This window comes from Schistocerca americana, chromosome 2 (assembly GCF_021461395.2).
Source record: "Schistocerca americana isolate TAMUIC-IGC-003095 chromosome 2, iqSchAmer2.1, whole genome shotgun sequence".
Lineage (NCBI taxonomy): Eukaryota > Metazoa > Arthropoda > Insecta > Orthoptera > Acrididae > Schistocerca > Schistocerca americana.
Window position 1 is genome coordinate 129,266,310 of NC_060120.1, and position 15,092 is coordinate 129,281,401.

General features: G+C 40.0%; 1 protein-coding gene across 1 annotated transcript in view; it reads left to right on the forward strand.

Moving 5' to 3' along the window:
* Window positions 1-14,888, forward strand: part of LOC124596172 (UPF0430 protein CG31712-like) — a 96,843-nt gene extending 81,955 nt beyond the window's left edge. Inside the window, 2 exon segments of the mRNA XM_047135209.1 lie at window positions 12,112-12,214; window positions 12,217-14,888. Coding sequence (XP_046991165.1) covers window positions 12,112-12,214; window positions 12,217-12,278 — 165 coding nt within the window. The 3' untranslated portion in view covers window positions 12,279-14,888.
* Window positions 14,889-15,092: the final 204 nt, after the last annotated feature.

The window sequence follows — 15,092 nt, forward strand, 5'->3', positions numbered from 1 at the left end:
ACTGGTTATCACTAACTAATGCCAAATTTAGTGATTTCAACAATGTTATAGTTGTTCTCCACACTGGGTTATATTTTATTAAAATATGTGTACTTTATTCCCAGTGATATAACAAAAAACATTGGTGCGTAGGTAACACAGTTTACTCTAATTATAACTGTTACGAGGGGATGCACTGTAAATCATACTGACTGGGTTTGCTGTACACTTAGATTTTCATAAGTGGCTATTTTCTGAATTAATGCCACTCTTCAGCTCCATGAGAAGAGTCAAGTTATTTAACAAAGCAGCTGTATTAGCTATGTTGTTGTTCTGGTCTTCAGTCCTGTGACTGGTTTGATGCAGCTCTCCATGCTACTCTATCCTGTGCAAGCTTTTTCATCTCCCAGTACCTACTGCAACCTACATCCTTCTGAATCTGCTTAGTGTATTCATCTCTTGGCCTCCCCCTACGATTTTTACCCTCCACGCTGCCCTCCAATACTAAATTGGTGATCCCTTGATGCCTCAGAACATGTCCTACCAACCGATCCCTTCTTCTGGTCAAGTTGTGCCACAAACTTCTCTTCTCTCCAATCCTATTCAGTACTTCCTCATTAGTTATGTGATCTACCCATCTAATCTTCAGCATTCTTCTGTAGCACCACATTTCGAAAGCTTCTATTCTCTTCTTGTCCAAACTATTTATCGTCCATGTTTCACTTCCATACATGGCTACACTCCATACGAATACTTTCAGAAATGACTTCCTGACACTTAAATCAATACTGGATGTTAACAAATTTCTCTTCTTCAGAAACGCTTTCCTTGCCATTGCCAGCCTACATTTTATATCCTCTCTACTTCGACCATCATCAGTTATTTTGCTCCCCAAATAGCAGAACTCCTTTACTACTTTAAGTGCCTCATTTCCTAATTTAATTCCCTCAGCATCACCCGACTTAATTAGACTACATTCCATTATCCTTGTTTTGCTTTTGTTGATGTTCATCTTATATCCTCCTTTCAAGACACTGTCCATTCCATTCAACTGCTCTTCCAAGTCCTTTGCTGTCTCTGACAGAATTACAATGTCGTCGGCGAACCTCAAAGTTTTTATTTCTTCTCCATGAATTTTAATACCTATTCCGAATTTTTCTTTTGTTTCCTTTACTGCTTGCTCAATATACAGATTGAAGAACATCGGGGAGAGGCTACAACCCTGTCTTACTCCCTTCCCAACCACTGCTTCCCTTTCATGTCCCTCGACTCTTATAACTGCCATCTGGTTTCTGTAAAAATTGTAAATAGCCTTTCGCTCCCTGTATTTTACCCCTGCCACCTTTAGAATTTGAAAGAGAGTATTCCAGTCAACATTGTCAAAAGCTTTCTCTAAGTCTACAAATGCTAGAAACGTAGGTTTGCCTTTCCTTAATCTTTCTTCTAAGATAAGTCGTAAGGTCAGTATTGCCTCACGTGTTCCAGTGTTTCTACGGAATCCAAACTGATCTTCCCCGAGGTTGGCTTCTACTAGTTTTTCCATTCGTCTGTATAGAATTCGTGTTAGTATTTTGCAGCTGTGACTTATTAAGCTGATAGTTCGGTAATTTTCACATCTGTCAACACCTGCTTTCTTTGGGATTGGAATTATTATATTCTTCTTGAAGTCTGAGGGTATTTCGCCTGTTTCATACATCTTGCTCACAAGATGGTAGAGTTTTGTCAGGACTGGCTCTCCCACGGCCGTCAGAAGTTCCAATGGAATATTGTCTACTCCGGGGGCCTTGTTTCGACTCAGGTCTTTCAGTGCTCTGTCAAACTCTTCACGCAGTATCGTATCTCCCATTTCATCTTCATCTACATCCTCTTCCATTTCCATAATATTGTGCTCAAGTACATCGCCCTTGTATAAACCCTCTATATACTCCTTCCACCTTTCTGCTTTCCCTTCTTTGCTTAGAACTGGGTTTCCATCTGAGCTCTTGATATTCATACAAGTCGTTCTCTTATCTCCAAAGGTCTCTTTAATTTTCCTGTAGGCGGTACCTATCTTACCCCTAGTGAGATAGGCCTCTACATCCTTACATTTGTCCTCTAGCCATCCCTGCTTAGCCATTTTGCACTTCCTGTCGATCTCATTTTTGAGACGTTTGTATTCCTTTTTGCCTGTTTCACTTACTGCATTTTTATATTTTCTCCTTTCATCAATTAAATTCAATATTTCTTCTGTTACCCAAGGATTTCTACTAGCCCTCGTCTTTTTACCTACTTGATCCTCTGCTGCCTTCACTACTTCATCCCTCAAAGCTACCCATTCTTCTTCAACTGTATTTATTTCCCCCATTCCTGTCAATTGCTCCCTTATGCTCTCCCTGAATCTCTGTACAACCTCTGGTTCTTTTAGTTTATCCAGGTCCCATCTCCTTAAATTCCCACCTTTTTGCAGTTTCTTCAGTTTTAATCTACAGGTCATAACCAATAGATTGTGGTCAGAGTCCACATCTGCCCCTGGAAATGTCTTACAATTTAAAACCTGGTTCCTAAATCTCTGTCTTACCATTATATAATCTATCTGATACCTTTTAGTATCTCCAGGGTTCTTCCAGGTATACAACCTTCTTTCATGATTCTTAAACCAAGTGTTAGTTATGATTATGTTGTGCTCTGTGCAAAATTCTACCAGGCGGCTTCCTCTTTCATTTCTGTCCCCCAATCCATATTCACCTACTATGTTTCCTTCTCTCCCTTTTCCTACACTCGAATTCCAGTCACCCATGACTATTAAATTTTCGTCTCCCTTCACAATCTGGATAATTTCTTTTATTTCATCATACATTTCTTCAATTTCTTCGTCATCTGCAGAGCTAGTTGGCATATAAACTTGTACTACTGTAGTAGGTGTGGGCTTCGTATCTATCTTGGCCACAATAATGCGTTCACTATGCTGTTTGTAGTAGCTTACCCGCATTCCTATTTTCCTATTCATTATTAAACCTACTCCTGCATTACCCCTATTTGATTTTGTGTTTATAACCCTGTAGTCACCTGACCAGAAGTCTTGTTCCTCCTGCCACCGAACTTCACTAATTCCCACTATATCTAACTTCAACCTATCCATTTCCCTTTTTAAATTTTCTAACCTACCTGCCCGATTAAGGGATCTGACATTCCACGCTCCGATCCGTAGAATGCCAGTTTTCTTTCTCCTGATAACGACATCCTCTTGAGTAGTCCCCGCCCGGAGATCCGAATGGGGGACTATTTTACCTCCGGAATATTTTACCCAAGAGGACGCCATCATCATTTAATCATACAGTAAAGCTGCATGCCCTCGGGAAAAATTACGGCTGTAGTTTCCCCTTGCTTTCAGCCATTCGCAGTACCAGCACAGCAAGGCCGTTTTGGTTATTGTTACAAGGCCAGATCAGTCAATCATCCAGACTGTTGCCCCTGCAACTACTGAAAAGGCTGCTGCCCCTCTTCAGGAACCACACGTTTGTCTGGCCTCTCAACAGATACCCCTCCGTTGTGGTTGCACCTACTACTATTCGTGAAGTATGTTCCTCAGAACTGATTTCACAAAATGTGTGAAATATGTGTATATAGTGAACTGGTGCAGATGAAGGAAACTGAATCAGGAAAGATGGTAGTGATAAAATTTGGGTTAGGTACCCAAGCAAACATATTCTATTGGAACAATTTTTAATGTTGTTATTGGTAACTATGGGCATACTTTTTTTGACAAACGAGACTGTAGTACTTGAATTGGTTGGTTTTGTAATAACACTGACACACATTTATGTGGTGCGCCTGCTCTTGCGTTCCAGAATGTGCCAGATGCTCTGGGTTGGCCTACCATTTTGATTATCAGACAAACCTTTGGTTCTCTCATTTGCCAACTGTGTATTCCCACAATGTCCTGTCAATTCCGTGGGCAAAATGATGTTGGCCTGTGTAAAATGTGCATGCTTCCTGTTGAATGCATTACACAGTGAATGAGATTCTATGTAGATAATGTGATCTGTTGGAATCCAGACTGTGTTAAAAACAATTCAGGAAATGGTTATATTTTATATCCAGTTCATTTTTCTTATATATACTTTGGATATTGTAGATGAAAAATTAAGATTTTCACTAAGCTAAAAACAACGTGTGGACCGAGCCATCAGTATCACATGGCATACTAGATGAAGTTACCAGCAAACCTTGCATGCTGTAAGTACACCATAAATGATATTGCATTTAACTCAAATCTGCCATTGGCAGTGCTATCAGTAATCAAATGGAAAAATAACAGAATGGTGGCCAACAAAGTGATGTGAGTAAATTTCCTTTTCAACAATAATTTTAATAAAAATGTCCATTTTGTCTGTAAATTGCACTTCATTGACTGCAAAAAAGAGAAAATATGCCTTGGTGACAGCAGTAGATTCTACTTTATTTGCTACAAGGCAAATTCTTCCATGTCTTCTGCCTCTAGGATGGAGTCCTAGACTACCATCTTTGAAGTGCCCACTCAGTTTTCATGTGATAACATTAAATCACACCTGCAATGCAGGATTTTAAAGCACCAACTAATTAAAATTATACCAGACTGCTTTGCGATATCGTCTTGTTACTTTAAACAAGGATGGAATTTGTGAGACCGTTATGGTACCACTTTCCTAGAGAGACTTGCAAACCAGAACGTACAACTGTCAGTAGTAATTAACACCTCACCAGGATCAGCAGTGTTTGTGTCTGAGAAGCAGGTATTGTGGAAGGACTGGCCAAGATGGTTTAATTGAACATCATTTACTATGACATTTTATTATTACAATTATTGTAAATTAATATAACTACACCGAACATTCAAGTGTAGTACAGTTCTTGTGTTAACAGTGGCAAGTATGAAAGAGTTAAAAAAATCAGGCAATAGTTTAAATTTAAACAGTAAAACAAATTCATACAAGGACCAGGAATTAGATAACTGTTTCCTGTTGATCAAAACTACCTTTACCTTCAGGACAAGGCCGTAGATCAAAGTGAAAATTTAAAATCGGGCGCCTGCCGAGCATCGAAACAAAATTACAGTAGTTACAGCAGTCGATACTCAAGCAAAACCTTAAGACTACAATAAGAAAGCAATAAAAGTGAGTAACAAAACTTAATATGGCCGCACTTAACAGTGCATCCACCTATGCAACGGACCTGCCAGAGTGGAACAACAGACAGCCCAACTAGGACACCCACACAAACCCCTAGCCAAAACAGCCACAAACCAAATTACAGTTGAACTCTCTAAAATACACAAATCACCAGTTAGTTTCTATGTGGATGATAATAGGTATGATTCACTGCACAGATGAACGCATAACCAAGTGACACATCATAACCTGCATATACATAAGGTTAGCCAGCAAGAATTTATAGATCTTCACAAATAAGGAGAAAATTATTTTGAACTGCTGTGCTTGTAAGTAAATGAGTATTATGTCTGCAAGCCTTTGAAGCCAGTAGCTCCTCCTTCTGGCAGAAGGGTTGAAGGTGAAGGAAGAGAGGTGAAGGAAATGGACTGGAGAGGTTTAGGACAAAGGGTAGATCTCAGATAAGTCACCTAGAACCTGTGGTCAGGGGAGACTTACTAGTCAGAACGAACAAGAGGCTTAGAATAGAAGTGGAACTGAAATTACCTCTGGTTGTACTACACAAGAAGATTCGGCATAGACCCTGATGAAAGCAACTGAATTGATAGGTATCAAAATACATTGACCAATTCTGTTTTCCAGCCTCTAGAAACTTCAGGTAAGGGACTGATGTAAGTGTTCCTTTGTTGTAGCGTGGTAGGTAATATGGCAGAGATAGATTTTGCTGTACATAGCATGTATGTATCTAATAGAGACACCGAGCGAGGTGGCGCAGTGGCTAGCACACTGGACTCGCATTCGGGAGGACGACGGTTCAATCCCGCGTCCGGCCATCCTGATTTAGGTTTTCCGTGATTTCCCTAAATCACTCCAGGCAAATGCCGGTATGGTTCCTTTGAAAGGGCACGGCTGACTTCCTTCTCCATCCTTCCCTAATCCGATGAGACCGATGACCTCGCTGTTTGGTCTCTTCCCCCAAACCAACCAATCTAATAGAGACCATTTAATTGCCCACAATTCATGTGGTGCCAGGCCATAGCTTATGAGCCACTGATACATCATTGTATTATGCACATGTGTGCTCTTTATTTTGCAAACATGTTCTTGTGCACTTTCTGTTTTGAAATGGGGCTATGTCAGATGATGTACAATACCTGTACCTGAAAATTGGTTAATTTTTGGTATTTATGTGCAGAAAATAAACGTATCTCCAATAAAATCATTGATATACAAATTGCTATGAAATAAACTTAGTATGTAATTTTGCATTTTAAGGCAGAATTTGCCTTCATTGCAAAAGATAAGTTTCAGATCTCTTCCTATGACGTAGATGGAAGCCAGCCATTGTTGTTCCCATAGTTACCACTGAGGTTTTTGTAATTTTCTTCCTCGAAAGTAAAGTAATTGCTATAAACAAGAAGAGTGTTAATTGAGAGTGCAAAGGGTATTGATTTAAAGTTGTCTAGAAGCCTTAGTGCCCTGAATAAAGGATGACAGTTTGTGTACATTGGGTTCTAAGTCTCATCTAAGATCTTTTGTTATTATTATTTTATTGGCATCTGAGTCTTCTGCAGCTAGCATTACTACATTGATAACTAATAATGCCATCATACAAATAAATTAAAACTTGTATGAAATATTGTGTGAAATCATTCACATTTTACTAGTACTGCCATATTAAAGGTGGGCGTAAAAGTTGACTAAAAACATGTATGAGATTCTGAATATCTTGCACTCCTGCAATAAAGGCCACATTAGTTTAACTAGCAAGGAACAGCGAAGGGTATTCCGCATAAACACTTGCTATTCTTTATTCCACAGTTCCCTAGCGAAAGCTCTGGGTCTTCATAGGAACTTGGTAACAGGGATTCTGCAATGACTAATTTCTCCATTGTAAGGGGCCTCCTCATGTACCATTTAATTTCTCTTAGTTTCTTACTGTGCCTTCATCCAGCTGGGACTGAGCTCCAGTTGATGGTTGTGTAATAATGTTAGAAATTCCTCCATACTGTATGCAACAGGAAGATTATTTCTTCCTATTTATAAATGCTTTTTTAGCTTAATGAATAGGATAATATAATGAGCTGTTCTGTTACTTGATGGTAAGCATAAGGATGGCTGTCAGATATGTTGTTAGAATAGTGATGTGCAAGAGAAGTATAAATTTTCCTCTGCTTTTGGTAATAGGATTCTTGTTAGCTTAGTAAGGTATCTATAATTGTGGGCCAGGCTGCCTTTGGTTGGGAAATAGTTTGCTGGACTACTGCAGATGTTTCAGGTCATAAAAACTGAGTCCTTTGTGAGACCTCATCTCAACCCTCTAAGGCCTACTTGATATAATTTCGTGTTACGATAAGTAATCTGCCAGTGTGCTTGTACTAGCTGATTTAAAAAGTTGGCTGGCAATATGGTGCAGCCTCTGTGTTTTTTCATTAAGAAAGGTAAGTGTGTACTGAAAAATGGAAAATATGTGTGGAACAACAACAATATTAAAAGGATGGATTGCTTCTCACCACAAAGAGGATGCGTTGAAAAGTTGACAGGCACATTGAAAAAGACTGCTGGATTTATTTAGCTATCAGACTAAATCCTACAGGCTGTAGAAGAGGTGTGGGGAAGGATAGTGGGTATTATAGTGGGCCGCTAGGTACAGCATCAGGAGGCTGTGCTAAAGGGGCTCAACAATGAAATAGAGAAACGGAAAGAACTGTGCAGGTGCAGTGACAGGCTAGAAGGCGTGTTTAGTGCTAGAGTGGGAGCAGGGAAAGGGATAGACAGGTAGAGGACAGAGACTAGCAAAGGTTGATGCCAGGGGGTTTATGGGAAAGAGGGATACTTTGCAGGAAGGGGCATCAGAAAAGCTGATGTTGGTGGGAAGGATCCAGATGACACAGACTTTGAAGCAATCATGTTGGGCAGCAGGCTCAGCAACTGGCTGGTTCAGCAACTGGCTGTTTCAGCTCTCTTTTGGCCACTGTTTGACGTTGGCTGTTCATGTGGACAGACAGCTTTTTAGTGACCACGCCTGCATAAGATGCGGCAAAGTGGTTGCAGCTAAGTTGGTAGATCATATGGCTGCTTCCCCAGGTGGCCCTGCCTTTGATGGTGTAAGATATACCTGTGACAGGATTAGAGAAGATGGTACTGGGAGGATGTATGGGACAGGTCTTGCGTCTAGGTCTGTTGTAGGGATAATGGCAATATTATGAAAAAGATAGATTGCTACTCACCATATAGCAGAGATGTTCAGTTGCAGATAAGCACAACAAAAATATTGTCATAACAAATAAGCTTTCGGACAAAAAGGCCTTTATCAGAACTAGACCCCCCCCCCCCCCCCCCCCCCCACACACACACACACACACACACACACACACACACACACACACACACACACACACACACACGACTGCTGTGGCCAGACTACAAGCAGTGGCACATGTTGGGAGAAGCAACCAGATGGTGGAGTAAAGAGGAGGCTGAGAGAAAAGGGGGAGGCATAGCAGTGTAGGGGTGGGTGATGGTGAAGTAGTGCATGTTGGAGCATACAGGGATGAGGTGGAGAGAGGGTAGGGCAGCAAGGTGTAGTCGGGACGTTAGACGGAGGATGGGGAGGGGCAGCGGAAAAGAGATAAGTAAAAAGACTGTGGATGTGTTGGTGGAATAATAAGATTGTGTAGTGCTGTAGTGGGAACAGATAAGGGGATAGGTGAGTGTAGGACAATGACTAACGAACGTTGAGGCCAGGAAAGTTACGGGAACATAGGATATACTGTAGGGAGAGTTCCCATCTCCACAGTTCAGCAGTAATTAAAATAAAGTATCTTGTCTTGGGCAGTGTGCTCAGCAACTGTGTGGTCTAGCTGTTTCTTGGCGACCGTTTGTTGGTAGCCATTCATGCAGACAACCATTTTCATGGTCACATAGAATACAGCATAGTTGTTGAAGCTTGGCTTGTAGATCACATGATTGGTTTCACAGGTAGCCCTGACTCTGACAGGATAGGTGATGCTTGTAACTGGTCTGGAGTATGTGGTGGTGGGAAGGTGTATGGGTCAGGTCATGCATCTCAGCCTATTACATGGGTATGAGCCATGAGGCAAGTGGTTGGGAGCAGGGGTTGTGTAGGGATGGACGAGGATACTGTGTAGGTTCAGTGGGTGGCAAAATAGCATTGTAGTAGGTGTGGGAAGGACAGTGGGTAGGACATTTCTCATTTCAGGCCACTACAAGAGGTAGTCGAAACCCTGGCAGAGAGTGTGATTCAGTTGCTCCAGTCCTTTGTGGTACTGAATTCTTCTCTGTGGCCCATGGAGGGACTCTAGGAGATTGGGGGTAAGTGGAGAGATAAGGCATGGGAGATCTGTTTCTGTACAAGGTTGGGAGAGTAATTACAGGCTGTGAAGACCTCAGTGAGACCCTTGGTAGAACGTATTGTGGGGATATGAGATGGGAACTAGGTTGGGAACAGGGGTGGAATAAGGATGAACTAGGATATAGCATAGGTTGGGTGAATAGTGGAATATATCTGTGGGAAGGGTGGAAGGGTATTTATCATTTCAGGGTATGACAAGCGGTAGTAGAAACTCTAGCAGAGAACATATTTTGTTGCCTTAGTTGTGTGTGTTACCGAGTCACAAGGGGTGAAATGGGTGGCAGCTGTTGAAGTGGACGTATCATTGTCAGTTGGTAGGTTTGATGTGGTTGGAGGTACTAGTAAATCTATCTTTGAGATGGAGGTCATCATAGAGGAAGGTGGCCCACTGAGTCCATACAAATCCTTGTCTATCCTTATTACACTACTGTTGCTGACCCTTGCCACCTGGTGTATATTCTTACAGTAGACCTAGATACAATGCTTATCCCATACATCTGCCCACTACCACCTACTCCATTCTTGTCAGACTTTTTGTGCCCCCATCAAAGACAGGTCCACCTGTGATAGCAGCCATGTGATCAACTAACTTAGCCTTCTGCGTGAGCATGACCAATAACGAGCTGTCTGTCTGCATGAGTGGTCACTACCAAATTGTGGCCAAGACAGCTGGAGCATTCCAGCCAACAATACATGCTTGACTTCAAAGGTTGTTTCACAATGTGTTCCATGTGCATCTTTCCCACCAGCATAAGTTTTTCTGATTTGTGCATATGGGAGCTTTCCCTACAATGTACCCTTCATTCTCAACCCCCATCACCTCAACCTCTGCTATTCCTTTTTCTCCACCTGCCCATCCCCTTCTCTGCTCTCACCCCAGCCTTTTGTGCTGCCACTGCACCTGCACAGTCCTTTCCCCTTCTCTACTTCCCTCTTCTCCTATTGTGCCCTCCACAGCCTCCTGATGCTGCACCTGTTATCCTTCCCTCGTATGTCTCTGCATGCTTCCCCTGACAGCCTTGGCATCTTTCTCAGCCCCTGTGCTGCTAGCTCTCCCCTCTCCTTCTCCTGTCTTATGCGTCTTCTGTAATCCCAGCAATGTTCGCTGGTTGCTTCAGAGACAGTCAGGCATTAAAGCCCAGAGATGGCCTTGGCTGTGTGGGTGTGTTTTGTCTACATCTGATAAATATGTAGCAGTCTTCTTTCATTGTGACTGTTTGCCACTTAATGCATACTTTTTGTGGTGAGTAGCAATCTATCGTTTTCATGTTTGTTGCGTTAATCACTTAGGTGAACATTTGCAAGGTATCATTTGCTCTGACTCAGAAGTTGGATAGTGGTAATCAGTGATACAAGAATATCATTTGTACTGTATCCTTTTCCAAAACATAGCACGTTCCTGAGAGTTGTGGTGTTCATACCAGTGCTCCTTATTGTGCAAATATACTTTGTAGTGTGTTCAGAATGTAGCTTAGCAATGTTACGGACAACTGTGAATATTGCCTAGTGATTGTCTCCCTCCCCACATACTCTCATTATTTTCTCCCCTTGAGCAGCCTCTTAATGTTTACCTTCACCTAATTATGGTTAATCCTGGGCCACATCGTGTCCACTACAGTGGACAGCTGTTAATTGTCGCTTCTTTGGTGTTTTCAGTCAATCCTGAGACTGTAAATGCACACTGTCCATTGCAGCGAGCACTTCTTACTGGTGCCCCAAGTGTATGTGTGTCATTGCTATACATTTATCATTTATTCACTCTATGGAGCTGTGATCTTGTGTTTGAAGTGTCAAAATCGTATGGAATGAGTCAGTTTATAGGCTGTGTAAACATAATTTGTGTAATGTGCCTACAAAGGGGTTAATTACAGAATACTAAATAGCATTGTGGCTTAAATGTAATAAAAATGAACATACTAGTCTGTGTCATTAGTCATGTGAAACACAGGGTTAACAACAAAGTAAACATTGCTTTCTTGTATGTTACACAAACAGCCAGTTATTAATTAAATGTTTGTCCTTGGTATAAAAGCTGTAATGAAGAAATGATGTGTAATTAGCCTTAAAATTTGTTTTGCAATATATCAGGTATTTTATCATATTAGGCAAATGATCAGATACTTTTTTCATATTTATTTACTTTAAATTAAGTTCTTGTTCTTACCTATGATTTAACAATCACCTACAGCATGTTTTTGGAAGTTCTTTGCAATTTAAACCTGTCTTGTAAATGCTGTTAGTTTTTATACATTCCCTGTAGCCTCCCTCCGAATTTCGAATCAGTATCCTTTCGGCCATCACTTGTGGGTATATACATGTTCTTCTTTCTCATTGTGGAAGATTCCCATCCCCTACCCCTCTCCCTCTCCCTTCTTCCCCAACAATGAAGGACTCAGGTCTTTTAACAAAATTGCGTGTGTGCGTGCATTCGCCCGCCCATCCACGCTCCTGCGTGCAAATGTTGCTAGTGTTCGTTACAGATTTCAGATAGTATATAAGAATTACTGTGAACAAATTAATGGTTCACATAGGAGTTTCCTTTGGATGGCAAAGCTTAGCTTATAAAAGACCAATGTCTAACAAAATATGTTTGTGTATGTTCAATATATTTCATAAAACTTTAACTCACAGGCAGAAGAGCGCTTGGCTATGGTTGAGGAACAGAGAAAGATGGAAGAGGAACGCCAAAGGCTGAGAAAGAGCAAGAAAAAACGAATTAAGGAAGAGCAGAAGAAATTTTGGGAAAGAACAATTCACGACCCAAGTTGTCCTTTACATTGAAGCCAGCTGTATCGTGAACAGGTCCAACAAGTCCATCGTGTTTGTGTGTGTGTAATCATATTTCAAAAGAAATGTGTGTTTGCATGATCGAGGATTTCATTTTTTCACTCCATGTGGGTGTTCAATGAGAACAGGGAGTTGACTCGGGACTTAAATGTTCAGTTTTCAGGTAATAATGAGATATTCTTATTTTACCCTGTACGTGAAGTTTTTCAGACTGTTTTACCCGGCGATATAATTTAAACATCAAGCTGTAAAAATTTAAAAGAAATATATTTGCTGTGGCATTAGTGCTGTTGAATCAGGAGTGGAAACTATTCATCTATGCTAAAGAGCATGAATGCAAGCCCCTGAAAGACACAAAATGACAAAAGTTGCTGCCTGGAAATTTTGTACAGTTCTTGTCTGATATGCATATGACAATTTTAGATTTTTTTTGCAGCATTGCGGTATAGTCTTTTGTAATCTTGAAAGGGTAATGTCTGTACAGTAACAAGATATTGTGTAGCTTTCCGATTGTTATTCAGTATAACCAAACTAGTAATGCCTTTCAGTTCCGCTGTGTATTTTCATTTACTATTTCCATAAAAATTCATTAATTTTACAGCTCTTGAGATTATCTTTTGTAGCAAATACTGATTTTTGCCATAACTATTACTGAATTTTTTTTCGTTTTATGGGAATGTATCTAAAGGATACCATATTGAAATAATTGTAACATGATAAAAAAAAATTAACAGAATTGGGCAGATTCACACTTGACACCTCTCTCTCTCTCTCTCTCTCTCTCTCTCTCTCTCTCTCTGTGTGTGTGTGTGTGTGTGTGTGTGTGTGTGTGTGTGTGTGTGAGATTGTGTTGTAAGAATGAAATGTGCCGTTTTATCATTAATATTTCAGGTGAAGTGTTGGTTATTGATCTTAGGGTATGGGTGTTTTTTTGGCTTATTTACTCATGGCACTTACAGTAATTATATTACCGCAGGATGAGTATTGGTCAAGATTGTTTTTTAGTGTGAAGAACCATACTGCCACATTGCTTCTGCAGTTATATCTTTCAATGAGCTATCCTTCACATATTGCCTGTACAGTTGTGTGTTTCCATGAGCCATCCTTCAAGCAGGAGTTACCTTTCTGAAGGACATATCTGAGGCCTTTTGAAATTGTTAACAATTTAGCCATTGACGGACTTTCATGTTATATCACGTTCCCAGCCTTCAATGTGGGGCTTGTATTGAATTCACCTGAGCGCATATTTGCTCAACATTTGAGATGGTATTAATTGTGTCCTGCCTTTGTTAAAAGGTGTAATTAATAATTTTGCATTACTGTGGTGATATTTATCACTTCTAAAGAATGCTATTGAGAAAGTAACAATTTTTTGTCATTGTGCCATAAAAGGAATTACACACACAAAGTGCCACCTCTTGTTGTGCAGGCCAGTAGCAAAGCAGAAAACTGCTTAACTTTCAATTTTTTCTAACCTGGGTATTTTGCTGTCAAAGATGTGGTTGATTTACTAGTGATTATTGCTACATTACTATTTGCACATGACACATTTGTCCCCCTTCATTTTATGTAGCGAAATATTTGAAACTGGCTCCATTTTTGTTATTGCATTAGGGTTATTTTATAATTAACTGAGAAATATTCAGAGGAATGTTTGTAGAATCATCCACATACTCAGATTGAGAGCGGGTATTTGTTATTTGTACTACTAGGTAAAACCTCTTCAAAAGTTCTTGAAATATGCGTTCCAATAAGTTGGTCTATAGTAAAATATTTGTTTTTGTCTTAGGTATCCATTCTTATTTTTGCTTTGTTAAATATTTGAATATTTCTTGGTTAAAAGAAAGGGACAAGATAAAATGTCAGCTGTGCTTTGCCAAATCTTGTCTCTTTGGCAACAGTATGCCTACAGACTTCACCTCCATCCTTTGCTTTTCCTTTCCTTCAGTCTCCCCCCCCCCCCCCCCCCCCCACACTTTCCCTCTTCCCTTCTGACCCCTTGCTCTCTCCTAATCAAGTTTGAGAATGGTGTGCATTTTTCAGAGATCAGAGTTAGTTTCTAAATGTTGTAGTTACTCATTTTGTACTATTTCTGTCTCTGAAACATAGTAATATGTCACATTTTGATAAAATTTTTCTTTGAATCTAAAGTTCAACAGTATCAAGTGCAACAGTTAAAAACAAAATCAAACGTTTCGTAAATTCCCTCTTACTCAGCACAGGCAAATTGAAAACATTGCCCTATCAATGCTCTTTCCATCAACAGACCGCCTTCCTCAGGTGATGACATTTCTGTAACATGACAGATATTAATTTATTTTGTTTTCGTCATGTTGTCTATCCCAATATTTCTTTCATCAGTAGTTCTTTGTAATATTGTTATTTTGCTCAAGGACTGCCTCGTGTGGAACATTCTATTTACTTTTTGTGAAATAATATATAATATCGTACTTTTTTGTGGAATTGAAGACAGCTTTGAAATGAGGAAGACAGGAGAAATACAGTTGTCCCTGTAATTAATCATTAATGTAAAAATTGTGAGGAAGGTATGGCTGTGATATTTTTCATATATGACCTATCAAGGAAAAAAAAGGGGAAATGTAAAAATGTAGTTATTTATAGTGTAGCTTGTGTTAAAAAATGTGAAGATGAGATTTTTCTGATATGTTCAGCACATTAATAAAAAAGAATGAGACGTGCAAACTGGCATAATGCTTCAGTTATTTTCAGTGAAGTACACATTAAGTTCCCATTATTGCAGTATAAGAATGGAATTTTATATTTAAGTGTAATTTGCTATTTAATGAGCGGTGAAGAACATAAGA